This window comes from Monodon monoceros, unplaced genomic scaffold (genome assembly GCF_005190385.1).
Source record: "Monodon monoceros isolate NGI ecotype Baffin Bay Population unplaced genomic scaffold, NGI_Narwhal_1 Super_Scaffold_12, whole genome shotgun sequence".
NCBI lineage: Eukaryota > Metazoa > Chordata > Mammalia > Artiodactyla > Monodontidae > Monodon > Monodon monoceros.
This window is the reverse complement of record NW_021703768.1, coordinates 163,888,599-163,914,606: the sequence shown is the minus strand read 5'-3', so window position 1 is coordinate 163,914,606 and position 26,008 is coordinate 163,888,599. Positions and strand designations below refer to the sequence as shown.

The following is a 26,008-nucleotide window of genomic DNA, read 5'->3' as shown; positions in this document are numbered from 1 at the left end:
TAGAATTTTTCCTCCAAGGTTGGATGAAGGAGTCAACCTTTCCGCCACTGCCCGGAAGTCCTCTGGCCCTGAGGGCCGGTGCCCCGGCCACTTCCGCTCCCGGCGGCCCTGACACCGGAAGCAGAAGTGCGCAGCGGCGGCGGATGGTGGCTGTTGTACGGGGCCGCACGGCGCGCTGCGGTGGGAGTGTCTCCGGCCGTTCTGCAGGTGCGGCCTGGCCCCTCGGGAGGGCGGGGAGGGCTCGGCGGGCGCGGGGAGAGGCCGGAGGGCCTAGGACGGCTGCCCGGGCCGAGGTGCTTCCTCCCCGCGGTAACCCCGGGGCCGGGATGGGAGCCCGCACAGCTCGGCTCTGCAGCCGGGCTCCCCCTGTTCGGTCTGTCGCTCTCAGGTACCCCTTGTTCGGGCCAACAGGACTGCCATCCGCCTATTGAAGGAGAAGTCAGGAAGTACAGCCCAGGTCCCGCAGCTAACAAGTGGTGACACCAGCCGGCCCCAGTACTCACCCGTCTTCCCCGATTTGTAGGCCTACCGTATCTCCCATATGTAGGATAACTGTTTATTAATAAATCACGTTTTATTTCATATTACGTTTCAGGTTATCTAGCTCTGCAAATGGAAATTTAGGTCTGAGTCTACATGTGCAAACTGGTTTGAGTGACTTGGCATGTGAATTTAAAAAATGGAATGTACCCTCTATCAAGGGATGAATTAGTTGGGTGACTGACAATTTGCACTTGCTTACCTTAGGACCTGTTAACTTAGCTTTCTTTTCCTTTTCCTTTCCCCTCCCTCCCTCCCTCCCTTCTGACTTTTACTTTGTATCAGTTTTCTTAACTGTAAGGGGAGCATGTTCTAATAAAAGCTATTTCTCACTTATGTCACAAGTCTTATTAACATCAAAGAAAAGTAAGACTATTCAGTTCTTTTCAAGTTGGCTCCAGCCTGTAAATCGCCATAAGGCTTCAAAAGATGGGACTCCAGGAAAAAGAACATGAGCTTTGTTAGTACCGGGAATTGAAATTGAGTTGGCAGTAAATGGGATGTCTTTTTTTTTTTTTTTTTTTTGCGGTACGCGGGCCTCTCACTGTTGTGGCCTCTCCCGTTGCGGAGCATAGGCTCCGGACGCGCAGGCTCAGCAGCCATGGCTCACGGGCCCAGCCGCTCCGTGGCATATGGGATCTTCCCGGAACGGGGCACGAACCCATGTCGCTTGCATCGGCAGGCGGACTCTCAACCACTACGCCACCAGGGCAGCCCGGGATGTGTTTTTTAAATCATAGGGTTAAGACTCACTTCTAATGAGAAATGGAGAAAAAATTAATTCTGGAGGAAAATTAAGCATCAGATTTCAATTTGATGAGTGTGGTGTTTGTTTTTAGAGAGGATTCATGCCCCACCTTGTCTTTTTAGAAAGAGTTGACGTTTCTTAAAGACAGCTGAAATCTAGTGTTGTGATTTTTGTTATATGAACAGGCATTTTAAGTCATTTTTAGTTTTGACTTGTGGTGTTGTCTTTGTGTGTGTGTGTGTGTGAGTGTGTGAGTGTGCATGTGGGCACATGCCTTCTTAGTCTAACTATATTGAGTTATTCTTGAGGAGTGTTGATTGTTTGGCACATTTTCATTGGGGGTGCCCTCAATGAGCCGGGCCCTGTACAGGGGAAACAATGTGACTGAAATAGATTTAATGCTTGCCCCTGTGGACGTTATATTCTAGCTGGGAAGACAGATTTTAAATTAATAATGACAAGGGTGATGTAGAAACACAGAACAGGGGAACTTGAGGAGGAGATCAGCAAAAATATCTTAAACGGGACAAATGTTTGAACTTAAAAGATGAGTTTTATGTAGCTAGACAGGGGTCAGGCTGTGGAGTCGGAGTGGGGAGGAGATTTGAAAGAACGGTGGATGCGTAATCCGTCAGGCAGTACAAAGCCTGGTGTATTCCAGGAGCTGAGAAAAGATAGGGAAATCTAAAACACAGAAGACAAAGTACCGAATGGAAAAGCCGGGAGGAGAGGAGGGCAGGGCCCTGAAGGCCATGGTAAACTTTGGACCTTGTTCTAAGGCCAGTGGGAAGCCACTGAATCAGAGTTTTAAGTAGGGAGTAATATGATTTTGTTTGTGATTTAAACAAACCACCAACTCCTGGGTTGAGCATGGTGTTTAGGATGGACAAGAATGAATGCAAAGTCCACACATATAGCAGCTTGGGTTATAGTTCAGGACTCAGAAGATTGTGGAGTTGGAAAAGTTGGGGCTTGGTGGTGATCGTGGAATTGAAAACGTTGGAATGTTTGCGATGCATAAGAGGTAGAACAGAGAATTTGGTGCTCGATGTATTCTCTCTACAACATGATATAGAGTAGGGCTTGGGAAACTGTGGCCTGTGGGCAAATCTGCCCCGGTGCTGGTTTCTATTAATAAGGTTTTATTGGAACACGTGTTTATGTGTTCCCTGTGGCTGTTTCTGTGCTATAACCACAGTTAAATAGTTGCCATACATGTGGCCCACAAATTTTAAGATTTTTACTGTCTGGCCTTTTACAGAAAGTTTGCCAACTTAGTACTTATCAAGTGCAGTTCTGGTAGCAGGATTTGGAGTCCTGAAAAAAGTGGACACAGGTCTGTACCTCGAGAGTTTACATCGCGGTTGGAGAGAGAGAGGCAAACTTACCTATACAAATACATATTAAAAAATCACAACTTGATAAGGGCAGTGGAGGAAATGTAGAGGATGTTAGAGGTGTTTTGAGGGAGGATAAGAGGAGAAATGATCCTTTTATTAGGTGACTGGAGCCAGTAGAAACGGCCAGGGCCTGTGGTGTGAAAGGTGGCTCAGGGCCCAATATGTTCCTTATTGAGATAATTTCCGGGTAAGCATGTTTCGCTTGGCCGCCTTGCTGGTCCACGGAAATGGAATTATCTGGGCCAAACCCCTGCTTGGTGTTCTGCTTCCACTCTCATTTCTTCTTTTACCTCTGTCTCTCTTATTGCAGGAAGGACACCTACTGAAACTTTAAACCCTGGCGCTGGTGTCATGGTGAGGGGGAAGGAGGTGGTTAGGATGGTTGGGGGGGGAATAATTATGTACTCTGGGCCCTGTCTCCTCTCTGCCTGCCTCCCAACTGAGGAAGAAAGAAGAGGGAAGTGTGGAGCATCTTTAGCCCCGTCCCCAGGACCTGGCAACCTCTTTCAGTACATGACCTCCGGAGGGAACTGGTTTGGGTGGAGGGTTCCCAAAGAGACCCTGGGGTTCTGTGCCTAATTCCAGAGTCTGACTGCAGTGCGGGGCTCATTTAGAGCCGGCAGCAGCAGAGCTCCAGGGCCATCCCTGCCATCACTCGTGAGACCTACCAAAAACAAATGGCTCTATACAGTAAAATTAAAATCCAACAAAATTAAAACCTCAGTTACTGTCACCCAAAGTACATTTCTCAAGTGCTTAGTAGCCACACGTGCCAGTGGCTGCCTTTTTGGAAAGTGCAGACATAGAACATTCCCATTGAGCTTTACCAGTCAGTGCTGTTGTAGAGAATTCTGAGATTAAAAGGCCATCAAGTTTCTCAGATGCAATGGAAGTCCTATTTTAACAAGCATAAAAAATGACTAAATGCTTATCTATGTCTTGGGTGGCGTCCTAGGGACTTCATGAAAATTAAAAGATCAAACCCAGACTTTTGATGTCTTAAATAAGGAGTTTAGGAAAAGCTCTATAAAGCTGAGAAGAACAGGCTCCGCCATCACTGGTTAGTGGAGTGACAGAGAGCCAAAGTTTATACTTTTGGATCTGTCCAAATGTTAAAAGAAAGTCAATATTTTCTGCTGGGTGTGCCATATGAGCTCTGTCCCAGCAACTCCTCAATTCTGCCCTTGTAGCACAAAAGCTGCCATAGAGATAAACAAACGGGTGTGGCTGTTTGCCAGTAAAACTTTATTCAGACAAACAGGAGGCAGGCCGGGTTTGCTAAGCCCTGCTTTGGAGAGAACACTCTCTGAATGTTCTTGCATTGGGTCTACCTTCCCCAGGGATAACCCCTCATCCTGCAGAATGGTGAGGGTGGTCCTTTCTGAGCCAGAATATGTGTGCTGTCTTAGGAATCAGTCACCTTGGAGGATGTGGCAGTGGGGCTCATCCAGGAGTGGGCGTTGCTGGATGACGCTCGGAGGAATCTGTACAGATACGTGCTGCTGGACAACTGCAGGACCCTGGCCCCCCGGGGTAAGGCTGGTGCTACTCCGGTCCTTCCTGTATGCAAATGCTTTTTAAGCGCCTGCCACATGACCACAGTGATGTAGTGTGGGTTTCCAGTTCATGGGCTTCCACAGGATAACAGCTCCATGCATTGCTTTTACTTAATTCTCTCCATAGTCACTTGTGTGGGTCTCACTGACCTTGACCTTGGGCTTTGGGACTTAGAGAACCTCAGTTCCATGGGGCAGAGAGGGAGCGTTTGTAGTTTGGGCCCTTGTGAAAGAACCTCACTGAGTTCATTAAAAACTGGATGTGATCACTTAGGTACCCCACGTACTTGCTCGGGGTCAGGAGCTGAGGTCCAGGTGGAGGGCGGGCAGGCAGGGGAAGCATTTATTTTCCTCTGCAAGCCCTCCCTTCCCTCAGCACATATGTTTTTCTCCACCAGCAGGGACTCCATCCTGCAAAGCCTGTCTGGTCTCCCAGGTGGGGCCAAGAGAAGAGCTGATGACAGCAGAACAAGGCATTCTCTGTGCCACGGGTGTGGGTGAGTACCAGGGGGCGTAGCACATTGTGACCCATCCAGACCGGGGTTTGAGGGTGGGTGCTGCTGGGAAGTGTCAGTCTGAGGGCATTTTTAAGGTTCTTTATTCTGAGGGGAAATAAGGTTTTTTGGGGTGAGTTCCTTTAGCTCTTCTTTTTTCACTTTTTAATTCTCTTTTTGTTGGTTTCAGAAAAAGATCTGTTCCAATTTCTCTTTTTTAAAAAAAAATTTGAGATACATACTGTAAAATTCACCCTTGTAAAGTGTACAATTCAGAGGTTTTTAGTATATTCACAGAGTTGTGCAACCATCACCACTATCTATTTCCAGAACATTTCTATCACCTCCAAAAGAAACCCTGTACTTATTAGCAGTCCCCCCCATCCCCCTTCCTGCAGCCCCCAGCAACCACTAACTCACTTTCTGTCTCTGTGGATTTGCCTGTTCTGGACATCTCATATAAATGGAATCATACGTCTGTATCTGTCTTCTTTCACTCAGCATCATGTTTTTGAGGTTCTTCCATGTAGTAGCATGAAATGCTTCATTCCTTTTTAAGGCTGAGTGATATTCCATTGTGTGGATGCACCACATTCTGTTCATCCATTCATCAGATGATGGCCATCTGGCTGGTTTTCACTTTTCGGTGATTGGGAGTAGTACTACTCTGAACATTCATGTATAAGAATTTATGTGGAGCAAACATCATTCTCAATGGTGAAAAACTGAAAACATTTCCTCTAAGATCAGGAACAAGACAAGGATGTCCACTGTTACCACTATTATTCAACATGGTTTTGGAAGTCCTAGCCATGGCAATCAGAGAAGAAAAAGAAATAAAAGGAATACAAATTGGAAAAGAAGAAGTAAAACTGTCACTGTTTGCAGATGACATGATACTATACATAAAGAATCCTAAAGATGCCACCAGAAAACTACTAGAGCTGATCAATGAATTCGGTAAAGTTGCAGGATACAAAATTAATGCACAGAAATCTCTTGCATTCCTATACACTAATGATGAAAAATCTGAAAGAGAAATTAAGGAAACACTCCCATTTACCATTGCAACAAAAAGAACAAAATACCTAGGAATAAACCTACCTACGGAGACAAAAGACCTGTATGTAGAAAACTAAAAGACACTGATGAAAGAAATTAAAGATGATACCAACAGATGGAGAGATATACCATGTTCTTGGATTGGAAGAATCAATGTTGTGAAAATGACTCTACTACCCAAAGCAATCTACAGATTCAATGCAATCCCTATCAAATTACCAATGACATTTTTTACGGAACTAGAACAAAAAATCTTAAAATTTGTATGGAGACACAAAAGACCCCGAATAGCCAAAGCAGTCTTGAGGGAAAAAAACGGAGCTGGAGGAATCAGACTCCCTGACTTCAGACTATACTACAAAGCTGTAGTAATCAAGACAATATGGTACTGGCATAAAACAGAAACATAGATCGATGGAACAAGATAGAAAGCCCAGAGATCAACCCACAAACCTATGGTCAACTAATCTATGACAAAGGAGGCAAGGATATACAATGGAGAAAAGACAGTCTCTTCAATAAGTGGTGCTGGGAAAACTGGACAGCTACATGAAAAAGAATGAAATCAGAACACTCCCTAACACCATACACAAAAATAAACTCAAAATGGATTCGAGACCTAAATGTAAGACCAGACACTATAAAACTCTTAGAGGAAAACATAGGAAGAACACTCTTTGACATAAATCACAGCAAGATCTTTTTTGATCCACCTCTTAGAGTAATGGAAATAAAAACAAAAATAAACAAATGGGACCTAATGAAACTTCAAAGCTTTTGCACAGGAAAGGAAACCATAAAGAAGACGAAAAGACAACCCTCAGAATGGGAGAAAATATTTGCAAACAAATCAACGGACAAAGGATTAATCTCCAAAATATATAAACAGCTTATGCAGCTCAATATTAAAGAAACAAAAAACCCAATCCAAAACTGGGCAGAAGACCTAAATAGACATTTCTCCAAAGAAGACATACAGATGGTCAAGAAGCACATGGAAAACTGCGCAACATCACTAATTATTAGAGAAATGAAAATCAAAACTACAATGAGGTATCACCTCACACCAGTTAGAATGGATATCATCAGAAAATCTACGAACAGCAAATGCTGGAGAGGGTGTGGAGAAAAGGGAACCCTCTGGCACTGTTGGTGGGAATGTAAATTGATACAGCCACTGTGGAGAACAGTATGGAGGTTCCTTAAAAAACTAAAAATAGAATTACCATATGATCCAGCAATCCCACTACTGGGCATATACCCAGAGAAAACCATAATTCAAAAAGACACATGCACCCCAATGTTCATGGCAGCACTATTTACAATAGCCAGGTCATGGTAGCAACCTAAATGTCTATTGACAGATGAATGGATAAAGAAGATGTAGTACATATATACAATGGAATACTACTCAGCCATAAAAAGGAACGAAATTGAGTCATCTGTTGAGATGTGGGATGTGGATGCATCTAGAGACTGTCATACAGAGTGAAGTAAGTGAGAAAGAGAAAAACAAATATCGTATATTAACGCATGTATGTGGAACCTCGAAAAATGGTACAGATGAACCGCTTTGCAGGGCAGAAGTTGAGACACAGTTGTAGAGAGCAAACGTATGGACACCAAGGGGGGAAAGCCATGGTGGGGTGGTGGTGGTGGTGTGCTGAATTGGGCGATTGGGATTGACATGTATACCCTGATGTGTATAAAATTGGTGACTAATAAGAACCTGCTGTATAAAAAAATAAAATAAAGTTCAAAAAATAAAAAAAAATTTATGTGGATATGTTTTCATTTCTCTTGAGTATATACTTAGGTGTGGAATTGCTTGGTCATTTTTCAAACTTTTTGAAGAACCGCCAAACTGCTTTCTAGAATAGTCACACTATTTTACCTTCCCACCAGCGGTGCATGAGGGTTCCAATTTCTCCATATCATACAAACAATTATTGTCCAATTCCTCTTTAAACCAAACATTTCTTTGTGTGTTCCTTGTCTAATTGCTTCTTACTTGTTTGCCTGATAACACTGTCTGATAACGTCACTTTCAATCTCCACGGATTCCTTTGCTGGGAAAAAAGTCTCTCATTTCCACCTCATTCCCATCACTGCCCAATTCCTACCCTTAGAGCCTCACTTTCTCACTGATACCTTCTTCCATTTTAGTACTGACCCAAGTTTAGGGTCAATATTAAAAAAAAAAACATGTTGTATGTGTCAATATCATGCCACTACTTCTTTCTGAAAGAAGGTAATTTTTTTTTTCCAATTCATTTTAGACTGGGAATCTCAACTTAAACCCAAAGAGTCTACTCCTCTGCAGGATATTTTGGAGGAACATTCATCCCATGATTTGCAAATGGTAAGATTCACAGGTGATGATTCTTTACTTCCTCTCATAGAAGAAGTTGAGGAATACGTGAGTTGGACACGCACACCAGGGCCGGGCAGGTATTTGAGCCAGGGCTTTTCCTCAAGGACATGAAGCGTCTGGAGGGAGCATCCATGACCCATGAATTTGGGCAAATCCCACCTATCACTTAAGTTTCTTTCTTCTTAGAAAGTTCCCCTGAGTAAACATTTCCATCAGTGAGAGTCAGACATCGATTGTATGCAGTGTGATTTACTCTTCAACAGTGATCAGAAACACGCTGTCTGTTAGAGATGCCCCATGTAAGTTCAGGATGTGAGAAAGCCTAGTGGTGGAACCTGCAACACCCTGGAAGAACTCGACCTGTCTGAACAAGGCGCACCTTTGAAAATGCTGAAAACGTGCCCCTGACAAGGAGCATCCCTGGGTGACCTTTTTGTCATCATCCACTGCTTGTCAGGAGCAAACTCCTCCTGGAGAGAAGCCACCTGCTGATTTAACTGTGGTGAGAAAGGCTCCTGGAGGAATTATAACTTGGATCTGAATAAGAGGACCTGCAGGAGAGGGCCACTCTGATTGTAAAGAATGTGGGAAAGTTGTCAGGGGTCCCACAGCCCTAGGGAGACAAGTTGAGACCCCACACTGGAAGGAAGCCCTTGTCAAAGAGTGGAAAATCATTCAGAACCAGCTTGCACAGTATGGTGTGTGAGAAAATGCAGAGTCCTGCCATCCCCCCTTTGACCCTGAATTCCTGCCTTCCTAAACTACCGAGCCTCCACGTTTGAGTTCCCATTCTTGGGGTTTTGAAGCTTAGGGTTAGGGCTAAGATTTGGATAGAGGGACAGACAGAGCCCAGCTTCACCCCCAGGCTGGGCCTCTTTGTCCCAGAGCCAATGAGGTATCTAGCTTCCCTCAGTATGTGCCTCTCCACCTCTATCACGGATGGTGTCAGCCTCGGAGTGTCAGAGACACTGGCACAGTGCATGGGGTGGTGAGGCCGGGGTAGTAGAGACCCCTTTTCCATTCCTGTGCCCTGAGCACACGGAGCCTCAACCCTGCACAGCCTCGTGAGGAGTGGGCTGCCAGGCAGCTGAAACTCTCGCCCCTGCATGGCTGGCATCAGACCCCAAGGCAGCTGAGCCCTCTCCTTAGTGCCCAGATCCTCCTTGTCCTTGGTTTACACTCTTGTTTCGGAAGAGAATGTCCTCCACTAGCTGCTTGGGAAAGGGCGCTGGCTTTTGAGACCTTAAGATCTGCAAATGTCTTACTGGAGCTGCTGGATCCCAGGGGCCTCATCTGATGTTGTTGTTGCAGTAACCCCATTATAGAGTGTTCTGTGCGCCATTATGGAGCTCTCGATTGATGCCTGTTGAATGAAGGAGTGAACAGATGGGTGCTGGTAAAGACGGCTCCAGGCCCCTACCGGCACCATGCCTCCATCAGCAGATGGACCGTGTGAGGGAGGGAGTACAGGCCATGAGGGACGGGTGTCCTCTGTGGTTTCTGTGGGCTCTTTCCTCTCAGTATGGGGTTCCAGCACTTTCCACAGAACTTCACTGCCAGCTCAGTAGTGAGTACTGAGTGTGGGAGAGGAGGGGCTTCTGCTGCATCTGGAAACACAGGCAGTCACAGAATGTTCTGAGTGGGCATAAGTGGTCCACTTCCTTCTAAATAGAAGAATCCCACTACAGTTCCTTCTGTGTAGAGGAATCAAGCAGTTCATCCCTGAATATGCCCCTAAGTGGTCCAGCATATGTGAGGTCGGGAGTCAAATGCAGGCCTGTCTCTAGAGACCGCCGTCTTAGCCACCAGGGTCTTCTGCTTGAGGATCGCACATCCTGATACTTGGTCGATGTGGCTGAACCTTTGGTTATCCCTTCTAGGCCATGTGGGTGTCACTGAGCCTTGTCGCAATCACTGGGGCCCCTTATGGCAGCTCTGAGGTCACGTGTGAATAAGTGCTGGTGGCCAGGGACAGACCAAGGCCCTGTAGCCCCAAAGAATGGGCATCTCCAGGCTCAGCCTTCCTACTGTCCCAGAGCCACCCACGCCACCTCTCCTGCACAACACCCAGCTCCTCAAGGCTCTGGTTTCACCTCTTCTGTTTTCTGCTGGATCCACAGTGCCTGTACTAGCAGTGCTCAATAAGTACGTGTTGAGCAAATAGGCGGAACTCCTAAAAACCTTCAAGAAGAGTGATCTGTGTCAGAATTATTCTGATGAAAACATTTGTCTCAAAATGGTACCCCTGGGATTTCAATTTACGGAGGTGACTGAGTGATGACATGGAGAGGCCAGTGACAGTGACTTACATTTCTTGAGAGGAGGGGGCTGGCCACGCCACACAGGGCCACACGAGGAAGCACCAGCATCAGTCAGGAGGCTGACAGGAGTGAGGAGAGACTCTAGGCCAGAGCCTTCACTGGTTTTCTGTAGGAAAGGCAAGGCAGGGCAGGGTAAACAGCTTAGGACTGGTGAGTTTGAGTAATAATTCTGGGGGATCTTGAGGCACAGGGGCTGTCCCCAGTTGTCTGGTACCTGGCCTTGGTGATCTAGGGCAGGGGGAATGTTGGCTTGGTGTGTGAGAACTAGATAAAGGAGGTGGTTCGGAGTACGAGCTGTGGATCACGGGGGAGATGTAAACAGCTGTGGCCATTAGTTTGGCCCTGTGATTGATGGATGCCAGGGGCATCCTCAAATATGGAATCTAAGAAAACATAGAATGAAGTTCATATTCAGAGCCAAGGGCTCCCAGCCTTTCTATAGAAACCTTTCTAGTAAAACGTCTTGTAGCGCCTCCAAGGGCTTGTGGCCTGACCTCCAGACAGGGCCTCTCCAGAACCAGAAAGGGGTCAGGTCTGTCTCCAAGTCTCTGGCATGATCAGTCCTCGTTGGTGGCAGGGGCCCACAGTGCAATGGGGGGAGTCACGAGGTCTGAAACTACCAGGCCCACGTTCCCCAGATTCTGATGGCACGAGCCCCAAACTTAGGGTCTCTGAGGGTGAGAACAGCCTCCATACCGCCTCTGTCCTGCTCAGCACCCTGCATGCCTCTTCCCAGGGGCTGGGGCTGGACCTGAGGATGCAGATCAAGCCCATGATGGGAGAGAGGGGGACACCTCTGACTCCAGGGGACCGGTCAGCTCTCCAGGAGTCACCTTGGTCTTCTGAGGACACAGCAAGCCTGGGAAGTGGTTTGCTGGGAGGGCCCCAGCCCCAGCCAGGAAAGCCTAGGGTTCAGGAGTTTTGTTAGGCGGGGAGGCAGGAGGGAGGGATGAATCTAGGGCCAACTGCCAACTGTTGGGGGAATTGGGAACATGCTGGAGGCCCAGGCTTACCTCCTGGTAGGAACTGCTGGACATGCCGTGGCGCTTCTGCGTTGAATGTAAATATCCCTAGTGTGATGTCAGGCCCAGAGCAGTCCTAGGGGAGGGGCTAGCACCTAGGGTTCAGGCCCTGCCTCTCTGGGCCAGCCTTTCTTTGTCCAGTCCTTCCACCCTCATTCCCACCCTGTCCATGGCCAGGAAACCTATAGGAATGAGTGGGTCCAAGGGCTGTGTGAAGAGTGTCCAGGCCGGTAACCAAGCTCTTGGCTCAGGGCCTTGTGTTTTGGTACTGAGGTGGACAGAGTTACAGAGAAGGACACTTTAAGGTGTGCTATGAGCCCCGCGCTGAGGAGGAGGGGCCTCCTCTCACCTGTCCCTGCCCATCACCTGCCCTGAGGGACCTGCCACATTTACTTCCCATCCACCACCAAGTCCTACAAACTTTTCCTCCAAAATATAAACCTACCTCTGACTGCTCCTTCTGTTCCTGGTGCCACCACCCTGCCCAGAGCCACCATTATTTCTCCTGGACCCCCGGGAACTGCTCCTGACAGGCTCCTGCTGCCACTGGGCATCACCCTGGACACCGAGGCCAGAGGCATCCCTTAGAAATGCAAGTCAGTTCAAATACCCTTCCCAAGGGAGTGGCTGGCGGTAGAGGAGAGTTCAGGTTCTTTCTCCCACAGCAGGGCTTCCCCTCCGGAATAGTTTACTAATGTCCCCTCATTTGCAGGGGTCCACCTCTGCATCCTCCCTCTACCCCTCAATCTGCTGGCCATCCACTGCCCCTCTCTGCTCCAGCATTTCCCCCACTACCGGAGGCTGCTCAGAGGAGGCCTCCCTTACCCAGGCCCCCTCTCTCCATCCCATCTTGGAGTTGAAATTCCACGACAGTGGTTAACTTTATACTGAAGAATTGTAAACCTGGACAAGGGAACAGGGCCTGTGCCTGTATGTTCAGTGTGTTTCCCCAAAGCAGGGCCAGTCATGCCAATTCAGTCTGGGTGAGCAGGTGTGAGTGGATCCCACCGACTGTGTGACTAATATGTTCCTGTCACTCTGTCCAGGGGCTGAAGGTGGCTGTGCAGATTCAGAAGGTGGCCACGCCAGAGCCTGCGCTGCGCCTCCTCAACCTGTTGGGGGCTGGGGGTTCTGGTGAGTGAGAGCTGGGTGAAATTGACAGCCAGAGGGCCCCGCTGTGCTGTGTTGTGTCTGGGAACTTGCATCCGCCGCCTTTTCCTATGACTGCAGTCGTTGCCATAGGGAGAGAATATATGAAGCAATCTCTCATTATTTACATATGCACGGGGAAAGGCACTTTCTAGGGATTGTGGGCTGGGATTCTTTTTTTGTTTTTTTTAGTCTCAGATCTTTCTGTTATGGAAGAGCAGTCCCCACTCAAAGGCCAGACCTCTCTTGGGGCACGGTTAAATTCTGCACTGCGCAAGCATGTCGATGCTGAAGGTTACAGTTGAATTTACTAGAAGTGGCACATGTTTGAACTGAGCTTTTAAAAAATGAGGCTAAAAGCCACATCTCCTGAGAAATGGGGGGAAAAATTAATTCTGGAGGACAAATAACATTGTAGCTTGTACTGCAAGGCGTTTGTTTCCTTCCATCTTACCTTATTGTAAGAATAATAAATTTTGTTTATTAATCATATCATCCAGTCTTGCATTTGGACTCTGTATTATGCCACTGACAGGAAGTAATTCTTAGATTTGGGTTATATGTTGTTGTTCTATAGATTTTTGGTACGCCTTCTGGGCCAGGCTCTGCCATAATGTACTCGTTTTATTTATTTATTTATTTTTAAAATTTTTATTAGAGTATAGTTGATTTACAATGTTGTGTTACTTTCTGCTGTACAGAAAAGTGAATCAGTTACATATATCCATATATCCACTCTTTTTTAGATTCTTTTCCCTTTTAGGTCATTACAGAGTATTGAATAGAGTTCCCTGTGCTATACAGTAGGTCCTTATTAGTTATCTGTTTTATATATAGTAGTGTGTATATGTCAATCCCAGTCTCCCAATTTATCCCTTCCCCCCTTTCCCTCCTGGTAATCATAAGATTGTTTTCTACATCTGTGACTCTATTTCTGTTTTGTCAATAACTTCATTTGTACCGTTTTTTTAGATTCCACATATAAATGATATCAATGATATTTGTCCTTCTCTGTCTGACTTACTTCACTGAGTATGACAATCCCTAGGTCAATCCATGTTGCTGCAAACGGCATTATTTCATTCATTTTTATGGCCGAGTAATATTCCATTGTATACATGTACCACATCTTCTTTATCCATTCCTCTGTTGATGGACATTTAGGTTGGTTCCATGTCCTGGCTATTGTAAATAGTGCTGCAGTGAACATTGGGGTGCATGTATCTTTTCAAATTATAGTTTTCTTCGGGTATATGCCCAGGAGCAGGATTGCAGGATCATATGGTAGCTCTATTTTTAGCTTTTTAAGGAACCTCCATACTGTTCTCCATAGTGGCTGTACCAATTTACATTCCCACCAGCAGTGTAGGAGGGTTCCCTTTTCTCCACACCCTTTCCAGCATTTATCGTTTGTAGACTTTTTAATGATGGCCATTCTGACCTGTGTGAAGTGATACCTCATTGTAGTTTTGATTTACATTTCTCTAATAATTAGTGATGTTGAGCATCTTTTCATGTGCTTTTTGGCCATCTGTGCCATAAAGTACTGTTGAAGTACTTGGTGTGCTCTGTGCTTTTGAAGTACTCTGGAAGGTACTCTTGAAGTACTCACCACTGTCATCCTGTGGTGAGATGGGCACTGGGAAGCAATTGCAGACCAAACCCTGAGGCCCTCCCCCATGGAGTTCACAGTCTGGCTTGGTGGTCAGATTTTTCAATGGAGACTGGAATGCAATGGAAGCATATAACAGGAGGGCTTTATCTTGGGGGGGCAGAGAGGAGCTCTGGGAAATTTAAGTTTAGACCAAGTTTCTCAACTGCAGCACTCCTGATACAGGGGCTGGATCTCTGTGGTGGGGGCCGTCCTGCATGTTGTAGGATGTTTAGCAGCATTCCTGGCCACCACTCACTAGCTGGCAGTACCACCTCCCCCTGTATTAGTTTGCTAGGGCTCCCATAACAAAGTACCACAGGCTGCGTGGCTTAAACAACAGAACTTTGTTTTCTCACAGTTTTGGAGGACAGAGGTCCAAGATCAAGAGGGCCGTGATCTGTTCTTTGGCTTGTTGATGTCCGTCTTCTTCCTGCATTTTCCCTCTGTATGTGTCCGTGTCCAAATTTCCACCAATTACATTGGATTAGGACCCATCCTACTGACCTCATTTTAATTTAATGACCTCTGAAAAGACCCTATGTCCAAATACAGTTATATTCTGAGATTCTAGGGGTTAGGACTTCAACATATGGATCTTTGGAGGGACACAATTCAGCCCATAACACCCTAGTCATGACGACCAAAGACATCTTCAGGTGCTATGGATTGTCCCCCTCTAATGCATATGTTGATGCCGTAACCTCCCATGTGGCTGTATTGGAGACAGGGCCCTGAAGGAGGTTGTTAGGGTTAAATGAGGTCTTAAGGGTGGAGCCCTGATCCCATAGAACTGGTGTCCTTATAAGAACAGGAAGAGAAAAAGCAGAGTTCTCCACCATGTGAGGACACAGTGAGAAGGCAGATGTCTGCTAGCCAGGAAGAGCATTCTCACCAGAGCCGGACCATGGTGGCACCCTGATCTCAGACTTCTAGCCTCCAGAACTGTGAGAAAATAAATTTCTGTTGTTTAAGCCACCCAGTCTGTGGTATTTTGTTACAGCTGCCCGAGCTAAGATACTAGACACTGCCACCTGACCTCTGGGGACAGGGGTGGCTTAAGACCATAATAATTACTGTATCGTTTAGATGTTGGTCTGTTTGGAGGTTTGGGGAGAGGAGTTCAGGCCTAGGAATGGCATCTGTAAAATCCACTGGGCACCGGGGAAGAAGAGCCTGGTCTTTCAGCACCTGGGAGGAGGATGGGCCTCGGGAGGATATGAGTGGTGGGTGGAGGCAGTTAGGAAAAGGATGGTGGTGGCCTAGACTTGGGGGTGAGTGTGGAGTAGGTGTGTCAGGGGTCCCTAAGACCACTCCCAGGTTTGACGATTTGCTAGGTGGACTCAGGACTTAGCTTACAGTTGTACTCATGGCTATGATTTATTCCACTGAAGGGATGCAAAGCAAAATCAGCAAAGGGAAAAGGCTCATTTGGTGAAGTCTGGAGGAATTCAGGCACAAGTTTCTGGAGTCCTCTCCCAAGGGAGTCGCATGGGACACGCTTAATTCCCCCAGCAACAAGCTGTGACAACACGTGTGCAGTGTTATCTCCAGGGAAGTTCATTAGAGACTCAGAGCCCAGGGTTTTCCCTGGGGGCTGGTCATGTAGGCACCCTCTGCCCAGCACATACCTAAATTCCAGACTTCCAGAAGGTGAACAGGCATTCAGCATAAACCGCACTGTTTGTACGAACAGTTTAAGCAGTGAGTGAGCCCCTCCTATCAGTTAGGGTGGTGGGAGCCCTCTCGAAATGCAAGTTCCCAGAGGCCAGCTAAGGGTCAGCCTTGCTGGCAGGCCTTGCTGAGGAGAGCAGTCAGGCCCGCTGTGTTAACTCTTATCTGCACAGCAGGTAAGCTAGGAACCATGTAAGATGTACACAGGAGGTCGAGTTGAGATAGTTTGGTGAGTCATGTGTGCATTCGTTTACCAGACATTCCAGGGCGTTTTTTTTTTTTTTTTTTTACATCTTGATTGCGGTATAATTGCTTTACAATGGTGTGTTAGTTTCTGCTTTATAACAAAGTGAATCAGTTATACATATACATATGTTCCCATATCTCTTCCCTCTTGCGTCTCCCTCCCTCCCACCCTCCCTATCCCACCCCTCGAGGCGGTCACAAAGCACCGATCTGATCTCCGTGTGCTATGCGGCTGCTTCCCACTAGCTATCTACCTTACGTTTGGTAGTGTATATATGTCCATGCCGCTCTCTTGCTTTGTCACAGCTTACCCTTCCCCCTCCCCAGGGCATTTTTATATGCCAAGCACAGTTGGGGGGTGAGGGTGTAGCAAAAGGAAAAGGACCCCAGGCTTTTTCTTCCAAAGCTGCCAGTCCATTGGGGGAGACGGAAGATAATCACCTAAGGAAGCAAAAAAAAAAAAAAAGTAGCTGGTTATAGATAGGTAAGGGCTGTGAAGAAAGGAGAGGGTCTTTTTAGAGAAAAGAAGGGTATTGGGGAGGAGAGACTCTCCGAAGGAGTGACATTTAAGTGGGTCCAAATGAGAAGGTATGATATAGGCGTTCCCCATAGCAGGGACAGGGTGGGAGGAAGGGGAATGGGGTGGGTGGAGGTGGGGAGGTGGGTGTAGAAATGTCATCACTGATTTTTTTTTTTTTTTGACTGTTGGGGTCAGAGGGGGAGGGATTGCTCATCTGAGATCAGGGACATTGGAAGAAGGACAGGCTTTGAGAAGAAGGTGATAAGTGCTTTTTTTTTTTTTTTTTTTGGATGGAGTGGGTGAAAGAACAGAAATTTATACCTCACAGTTCTGAGGTCAGAAGTCTGAAATCAAGGTGTCGGCAAGGCCATGCTTCCTGTGAAACCTGTAGGGAAATAATCTTTCTTGCCTCTTCCTAGCTTCTGGTGGTTGCTGTAAGCCTCGGTATTCCTTGGCTTGTGGATGCATCGCTCCCATCTCTGCCTGCCTTGCCACGTGGCTTTCTCCCCTCATTCGGTATCTCTTCTCCTCTTATAAGGACACCATTTGTATCGGATTAAGGGCCCTCTACTCCACCATAACTTTATCTTAACATCTGCAAAAACCCTATTTCCAAGCAAGGTCATATTCTGAGGTACTGGGGGTTAGGACTTGTTATTTTTTGGGGGGACACAGTTCAACTCATAAAGTCTGCTCTCTGGACCCCCCAAATTCATATCCTCCTTCCATGCAAAATACAGTCACATGATCCCAACATCCCCAAAGTTTTTACCCATTCCAGCATCAACTCTGTCTAAAATCTCATCTAGATATTGACTCAAAATATCCCAGATCTTGTCATCTAAATAATCTAAATCAGGTATGGTGAGACTGGGGGTGTGATCCATCCTGGGGGCATAATTCCTCTCCATTTGTAAATTGGTAGAACCAGAAAACAGGTTCTCTGCTTCCAAAATACAATGGTGGGGCAGGCATTGGATAGACATTCCCATTCCCAAAGGGAGAGGAAACAAGGGTCCCGGGTCTCACGTACGTTTGAAACCCAGCAGGGCAAGTTCAAAGCCTGAAAATGATCCTCTGTGGGTTGAATCTCTGTCCTCCACCTCCTGGGGCAACAGCTCCCCCCATCTAGCTCATTTTGGATGTTTCATTCGTATTCCCCCAGGTAGATGAGTGGAGATATCGGAGCCAATGGTTGTGTATATGGGTCTGGAGTGCAGATGTGAGAGTCAGCCTGGAGATTTGGGCCTTGTCAGGTAGTTGGGAATTGACACCCAGAGCCGGGGACGGTGCCTTCCGAGGCGGAGACTACAAGGTGAGAAGAGGAAGGTGTGCACCTTGGGGACACCAGCAAGTGATGGAGGAGGAGCCTATACAGGAAACCGGGAGGGAGGCTGCGGGGTGGGGGTGGGCACTGAAGCCCAGGGGGGTGGGTTTTAAGATGGAGGGATTGGATGACTGAACATGTCAACTAGATCCCCACTCTGGATGGAGGTCACAGGTGATCCTAGTGAGGTGCTGGTCCTTGGAATGGTGATGTTGGGAAGTGAGTAGGAGGTGAGAAAATGGATACAGAGATTGCCCACGATGGGGAACAGAGAGATAGAACAGTAGCTAGAGGGAAGTGTGGAGTATTACAGCTTGAATTGTGACCACCCCCAAAAAAGCTATATTGAAGTCCTAACCCTCAGTACCTGTGAATGTGACCTTATTTGGGAATAGGGTCTTTGTAGATGCCATCAAGTTAAGATGAGGTCATGATGGTGGGCCCTAATCTAATATGAATGGTGCCCTCGTAAGAAGGGGAAAATGCCATGTGAAGACAGGAACACACAGGGGGGAGGACAGCCATGTGATGACAGAGGCAGAGATTGGAGGGACACGCAGTTACAAGCCCAGGATTGACCTTCACCACCAGAAGCCAAGAAGAGGCAAGGAAGGACTCTACCCAGAGTCTCAGAGAGAGTGTGACCCTGCCCACACCTTGATTTTGGGCTTCTGGCCTCCAGAACTCTGAGAGAATACATTTCTGTTGCTTTAAGCCACCCAGGTGTGGTATGTTTTTACACCAGCCCCGGGAAACTAATGACATGGGGTCAGGGATTGGATGTGATTCAGGTTTAATTACCAAGGGGAAAGGTCCCATCGAGAGGGGAGGTGAGGGTGCAGGGAGACAAGGCTTGGCTGGGGAATCACTTGCTCCTCTGTAACAGGCCAGAGCGAGGAGGCCTGGTGCATATGAGGGATGTTATTGATTTAAAGGCAGGAAAGGAAGGATGCTTCCTTCTCAGGCACACTCACAGGGAGGTGGCAGTTTCTCTGTCCCCTACTTGTGGTAAGTCCTGGGGTGCTATCGGCCCTGCAGAGTTGGGGCAGAGGAAGGGGCCCAGCAGCTAAGGCAGGACAGCTGACCCAGGGCTGAATCAAGGGGGAGAAAGGGGTGCCCCAGAAACTTCAGAGTCTGTTGGTGAATTGAGACTGTGGCTCCAGAGATTTGGAACAGAGGAAACGTGTGTGTGCGTGCATGCGTGTGTGCATGCGTGTCTGTGTGTATGCCTGTATATTTCTGTGTGTTTGTGCTTGTCAGTGTGGGTATGAGCATACTGGGTATGCGTGGTGTGTATGTAAACATTTGTGTGAGTGTATGCATGCATGTGTACTGGTGTGTGTGAGTGTACATGTGTACCCAAGCAGCTGGGAGTGTGTGCAAGCATATGTGCATGCATCTCTCTGTGTACATTACATGTGTGTGTCCCTGGGAGTGTGTGCATGTGTGTGTGCACATGCGATCATTCACAGGGTGGGCAGCCCTTGGCCCTGCAAGTGGGGTCACTGGGCCAGGCCCAGACCCTAACGGCTCCCCTCTTCTCCTCCAGCAGTGCCTGCTCAGGACCCCACCTGGCTCCAGGAGGAGAGCACAGAGGAAGAAGCCGTGGCTCCTGGGACACTGAACACTTGTCTGCAGGTAAGTAACAAATACTTGTTCTTCTTGCTTTGCCTCCTTGTCCCCTTCCCCTGTCTGGGAGTTTCTTGACCCCAGAGGACTGGTCTCCAGGCTTCCAGGCACTGAGCCTCTAGTGGTGGGTGGGCAGTGACCCCACTCCCTCATTCAGGCCTTCCCCCAGTTATCAAGGGCCATGTTCAGCTGAATGTCAGGAGGGAAAGCAGGGCGAGGACGTGAGCTGTCCTTGTCTTATAGTCATCATGGTCTCCCAAGAGCAAACAGTTGTCATTTACCAAACATTTTTCTCTTGCCTGTAACGCGATCAGGTCTGCTGGACCCTGGGGCTAGAGGGGAAGGACTTCCCAGCTAGTTGTTAATAACTAAGTCCTGTCATGAAGTTTAGGTCCTTTTCTGCCACCCCTTGGGATGCTGTCATTTAGGGAGGGAAGAGTAGATGGAGAAGAGTTCTAGTTCTGAGGCCTGAGCAGAGAGACCTCAGAACTGTGTCTGAACATCTACACGTAAGTGTCCCTTTCCCAGGCCTGCAAGCCCCACACTGTCCTCTTGAGTATTGGTTGGGGTGGCCCCTGGCTGAGCAGGGACGGGTGTGCGTTTTAGGAACCAGTCACCTTTGCGGATGTGGCCGTGCTGTTCACACCAGAAGAATGGCTGTTTCTAGACTCTGCTCAGAGAAGCCTGTACAGAGACGTGATGCTGGAGAACTATAGGAACCTGGCCTCTGTGGGTAAGGCTGGCCTCGCTGTTTCATCCACACACTTGCGCAGCTACTGTGGTTTCCCGGAACTGTGCTGGTTTCGGAAATCGAGAGGTGAAGAGACAGGAAGGTCCTGCCTTCATTGTGCTTATCGTCTAGTGGTTTCTTCTTGGAAATGAAGATCTGTCCATTGTTTCTGGTCTTCTCAAGTTTGTCCCTGAGCCAGGCCCCGGGTTTTGGGGACTGGAGAGTCCCACTGTCCTTCGGGACCCAGTGAGGGAGCTTGTACTTTGGTTCCTTAGTGAAAGAGCTTGGCCATGTCATCAGAATATAGGTGCGCCCATTTTGCTATTCCTATCTCCAGTGACCCTAAAGACTTCAGAATATCGGCTCCTGTTGCATGGCAGGCACAGTTGCTCATACCCTGCATCTTTTCCCATGAGCAGGAGATCAACTCTGCAAAGCCAGTACATTTTCCCATTTGGAGCAAAGAGAAGAGCTGTGTGTCACTGAGAGAGGGATCTTCCCAGGAACCCACTTAGGTGAGCACCAGACAGATTAGGGGTGCTTAGTGCCCTTGATGGGGAAGGCTGTTGGGTTGAGCTCCCTCAGTAAATTCCACTTTCTTTCCTCTTTCCCTTCCCTTTTTATCCCTAATGCTTTACTTTGGCTTCATAGAAATATTTATCCTACCTCCTTTTCACATTTAGCACGTCCATGTGTATATTTCATCCAGTTCCTCCCCACTGTATGTTCTTACTAATACTTTCTCTCAACATAGTCCCAATCTTCATAGAATCCCTTCTTAGTAAATTATCTACTATTTCCATTCCTTGTTCCTATGATTACGTGACTCCTCACATAGCCAAACACCTTAAAATTTTCCTTTACTCTCTGATACATTCCTCTTATTCATAGATTCTTCCCATATTTAGGATCAGTATCAAAAAAAAATCTGCACATGCCTAGCTTTTTTTGTCATCTTGATCCCACAGTTTCCTTCTCTGTGTGCTTAATATTTCCTCCCCTTAATTCATTCCAGAACCTCAACTTCAACCCCAAGACTCAATTCCTAACCAAGATATTTTTGCAGAGATTCCATCCATTGGCATGAAAAGGGTAAGGCATAAAGGGATTATTCTTGTTCCTCTACAGTAGGAAATGTCTGGGATTGCTGTAGGTGGAAAACACAAGAAACCCAGAGAGAGATTCAAGGCAAGTGGTACTCACCAAGCAGAAAGCAGTTTCTTGGGAGAGAGTCTGTGAATGTCATGAATTGGGGGAAAACTCTAAACGTAGATCAAGATGTGGCTTTACAGAGTTCCCAAAGCTAACCATTTTCGTAAATCTGACACAGATGTAGAGCATTTAAAACTTAATATAGCCTTACATAATACAGAAAAAGTCTACATCTAAGAAGCCCCATGAAAGTAATGAAAATGATAGCTCTTTGTGGCAGAGTATCTGCTTGAAGGAACTCAGGGTAGAAATGGTATAAATACACCAAAATGGTAAAATTTTCAGCTATAGGAATGTCTCTTTCCTACACTCAGTTCACTTGGGGGAGAATATCTGTGAATGCAATAAAGCCTCTGGTCTTCCCATTTTCCTCAATTGACAGGAGCAACCTCAGACTGGAGAAAAACTCTATAAATGCAATGTACTAGGGAAACCTATTAACAGCATCAAACCACTTTTTCAGTACCAGAGAATTCCTGCAGGAGGGAACCCCTGTGAATACCGAGAGAATGGAAAACCCTTCTTCCAGACCGCTCACCTAATCGTGTCTGAGAAAATCCATAGCGGGGATAAAACCTATGCATGTAACAAATGTGAAAAATCGTTCAGATACAGCTCCGATCTCATCAGGCACGAGAAGACTCACACTGTGGAGAAGTGCTTCGAGTGTCAGGAGTGCAGGCAGGCCTTCAAGTATTCCTCAAATCTGCGGCGGCACATGAGAACTCACACTGGAGAGAAACCCTTCGAGTGCAGTCAGTGTGGGAAAACCTTCACGAGGAACTTTAACCTGATCTTGCACCAGAGAAACCACACGGGCGAGAAGCCCTACGAATGTAAGGACTGTGGGAAAGCTTTCAACCAGCCGTCCTCTCTGAGGAGCCATGTGAGAACTCACACCGGAGAGAAGCCTTTTGAATGTGGCCAGTGTGGGAAAGCCTTCAGGGAACACTCATCGCTGAAGACACACCTGCGGACCCACACCAGAGAGAAACCATACGAATGTAACCAGTGTGGGAAGCCCTTCCGGACGAGCACTCACCTGAATGTACATAAGAGGATCCACACAGGGGAGAAGCTTTATGAGTGCGCCACCTGTGGGCAGGTCTTGAGTCGTCTCTCGACCCTTAAGAGTCACATGCGGACCCACACGGGAGAGAAGCCCTACGCGTGTCAGGAGTGTGGGCGAGCCTTCAGTGAGCCCTCATCCCTCAGGAAACACTTGAGGACCCACACTGGCAAGAAGCCCTATGCGTGTCAGGAGTGTGGGCGAGCCTTCGGCCAGTCTTCACACCTTATCGTACATGTGAGAACCCACACTGCAGGGAGACCCTACGAATGTAATCAGTGTGAGAAAGCCTTCAGGCACAGCTCTTCACTTACCGTGCATAAAAGGACTCACGCCAGGAGAGAAAACGTCAGGACTGGCGGCCTGCCTTTATCAGTGTCTCTTGCATACGGTGGGCCCCATGCTGATTAACTTCCAATTTGTGAAAACATAAACATCCAAGGCTGTGATCATCTCTCATAGTACTCGTTAAGCGACATCCCATGTTTTGATGTATAATATTTTCATTTTGGTTTAATTCTCCGTATTGTCTTAGTTTCTTTTACCACTTATTCTTTGACACACGAGTTATATGGAATTAGGTTTTTAAATAAAAGTACATGGGTATATTTTTATAGAGGCATAATTGTAGTGAAATGCATAAATCTTAAGTGTACAGTTGGATGAGTTTGACAGATGTATACTTGTATGTAATCAATACTCCATTCAGGATATAGACTGTTTCTGTCGTCCTGGAAAGTTCCTGCATATATATGGGTGTTTCTTTTTAGTTGCCTTTTTGTTGTTGGTTTCTAATTTAATTACACTCTTAGCAGGGTGTGTGGTCTTTATGTTGTTGAATGTTAAGTATTTGTGGAGATTTGCTTTTAGGTCTAGTGTGGCGCGTCCTGTTAGTTGCCTACCAAAATTGCCCCTTCTTGCTTACCAAAGCACTTAGGTTTTTTTTGTTCAGATTGGGTCTGTGCACTATTTTTTTTTTTTTTTGTGGCTTAAAACAACAGAATTTTATTCTCTCAGAGTTCTGGAGGGCAGAAGTTGAAATCAAGGTGTCTGCAGGACCACACTCCCTCTAAATGCTCTAGGGGAGGTTCCTTCCTTGCCTCTTCCAACTTTTGGTGGCTCCAGGTGTTCCTTGTCTTGTGGCAGCATCTCTCCCATCTCTGCCTCCGTTTTCAAATGGACTTCTCCTCTGTGTGTCTGTGTCTTCTCCTCTTCTGTCTCTTATAAGGACACTTGTCATTGGATTTAGGGTCCACCCAGATATCCAGGATGGTCTCATCTCGAGATCTTTAATTACATCTGCAAAGACCCTTTTCCAAATCAGATCACATCCATAGTTTCCAGGTGGACATATCTTTTGTGGGGGCATCATTCAAACCACAACACCATCAGGGAATGTGCACTATTAAAACACCTCCATCTTCCTGTCCTTGCTGCCAGGCGAGACCACATCCTCCAGTCCTGGCCAGTATGAGACATCGCTGGGTGTGAGTCCTGGGAAAGATGTTGCAAAGGAGTGGTTTCATTTAGCCAGATCCCTCTCCTTCTTCCGTACAAGCAGACACCGTGTCCAGGGCTAGAGGAGCCATCCAGGGCTCCTGGGCTAGTGAAAGCCACAGGCTAAAGAGAGTGTGGCCAGAAGTCACAACCATCCTGGTTCCCCAGTTGGTGTCCTTGTATGGCTGTACCAGCCCTGGATTGTTTATTTCTGGACATTCTGTTACACGAATAAGATGTACCTCTTGCTGGTACATGACATTGTCTTTTTGGGGGGGAGGCTGGGGGAAGGCAGGGATGGGTTTATTATGGCTGAATGTAGTCTCTAACTGGTGCACTTAGTATACGGTCAATTTTTATAAATGCTTCGTGGGTAGTTGAAATCAATGTATTCTACATATATTCACTAGATGGAGCATATTATTTGTGTTTAAAAGTCTTTTACACATTTTAAAATATTGGTCTCTGTCTTAGCTCAGGCTGCTATAACAAAAATACTGTTGACTGGGTAACTAATAAACAACAGAAATTTATTTCTCACAGTCCTGGAGGCTGGAAGTCCAAGATCAAGGCTGGTAGATTTGACGTCTGGTGAGGGCCCACTTCCTGGTTCATAGATGGCCATACTCTGTGTCCTCATGTGGCAGAAGGGGAGCAAGAGAGCTCTCTGGGGTCTCTATATAAATAAGGGCACTGATCCCATTCATGAAGGCTACATCCCCATGACCTAGTTACCTCCCAAGGGCCCCACCTCTTAATACCATCCTCTTGGGGCTGAGGCTTCAGCATGTGAATTTTGGGGAGCACAAACATACAGTCCTTAGCAGTTTCTGATCTATCATATACTGAGAAGCCTCTCAGTATATGATACTCTCCCACCATAAGTATGGATTACTGAATAAGTCTTGTAATCCTGTCAATTTTAAGTTTCATATATTTTGAAGAAATGGAATTAAATGAAAATATTTTTGACATTTTATGTTTCCAGATAATTGTTCCTTTTATTCTTATAGTGACCATCTTTCTCCCTAGCAATGAATATTCAACCATTCATCATCATATTAGCAAATAATTATTTAGTGCTTATTATTACTAGATAGTAGCTACTACCCTAAACTTCGTATCTTTTAGGTTATTTAGTCCTCACAGACTTTCAGGAAGGTACTTGTTATTATCCCCAATTCACAGATGAGGAAACTGAGGCCTGGAAAGTTGAGGTGAGTTTACAGAGGTATGTAAGGTGGTAAGTGACAGAGTCTGGCTCTTTCTACAGAGCTTCACCCCAGGGGGCCATTCTCCATTTTAACCTGTACTCACATGATTCTATTTTTGTGTTTTAAAGTTCTTTAATTGAGGCATAAATTAGGTAAAATTTCTTGAGTTTTAGTGTATACCTTAATGAATTTTATATATGTCTATACCACCCACATCAAATATAAAATATTTTATCTCCCTGGAAGTTTCCCTTGGTCCCTACCCCAGTCAATAAGTCCCATCATCAGAGATAACCAGTATTCTGACTTCTATCACCATAAATCTGTTTTTCCTGTTCAGAGAAATAGAACCACACAGTATGTGGTTCTATTTCTTGTGTCTGGTGCCTGGTGTCTGGTGTTTTCACTTAATATAGTGCCCATGAAATTTATCTTTGTCACATTATCAGCAGTTTATTCTTTTTTTTTAAATTAAATTTTATTTTTTTTACATCTATATTGGAGTATAATTGCTTTACAATGTTGTGTTAGATTCTACTGTATAACAAAGTGAATCAGCTATATGTATACATA

At 46.4% G+C, this 26,008-nt stretch overlaps 1 protein-coding gene across 8 annotated transcripts; it reads left to right on the top strand.

Moving 5' to 3' along the window:
- ZNF333 (zinc finger protein 333) lies at window positions 1-26,008 on the top strand. Of its 8 annotated transcripts, XM_029216351.1 has the most exons (12): window positions 1-207; window positions 2,999-3,042; window positions 4,098-4,221; window positions 4,646-4,741; window positions 8,080-8,162; window positions 11,232-11,348; window positions 12,564-12,651; window positions 19,634-19,722; window positions 20,320-20,446; window positions 20,863-20,958; window positions 21,459-21,535; window positions 22,038-26,008. In XM_029216351.1, the coding sequence occupies exons 1-12, from the start codon at window positions 24-26 to the stop codon at window positions 23,133-23,135; spliced, it is 2,223 nt and encodes a 740-aa protein (XP_029072184.1). In that variant the 5' UTR covers window positions 1-23; the 3' UTR covers window positions 23,136-26,008. The 8 variants fall into 8 exon arrangements, with proteins under 8 accessions (XP_029072184.1, XP_029072178.1, XP_029072177.1 ...); XM_029216345.1 differs by lacking the exon at window positions 11,232-11,348; XM_029216344.1 differs by lacking the exon at window positions 11,232-11,348 and having other exon boundaries at window positions 4,643-4,741; window positions 19,637-19,722.

Bases quoted from the DNA above. Each gene is read 5' to 3' on its own strand.
- ZNF333 (XM_029216351.1), top strand. From the start codon at position 24: ATGAAGGAGTCAACCTTTCCGCCACTGCCCGGAAGTCCTCTGGCCCTG. The intron at 208-2,998 runs GTGCGGCCTGGC...CTCTTATTGCAG, and splicing joins TGTCTCCGGCCGTTCTGCAG to GAAGGACACCTACTGAAACT. The intron at 3,043-4,097 runs GTGAGGGGGAAG...GTGCTGTCTTAG, and splicing joins ACCCTGGCGCTGGTGTCATG to GAATCAGTCACCTTGGAGGA.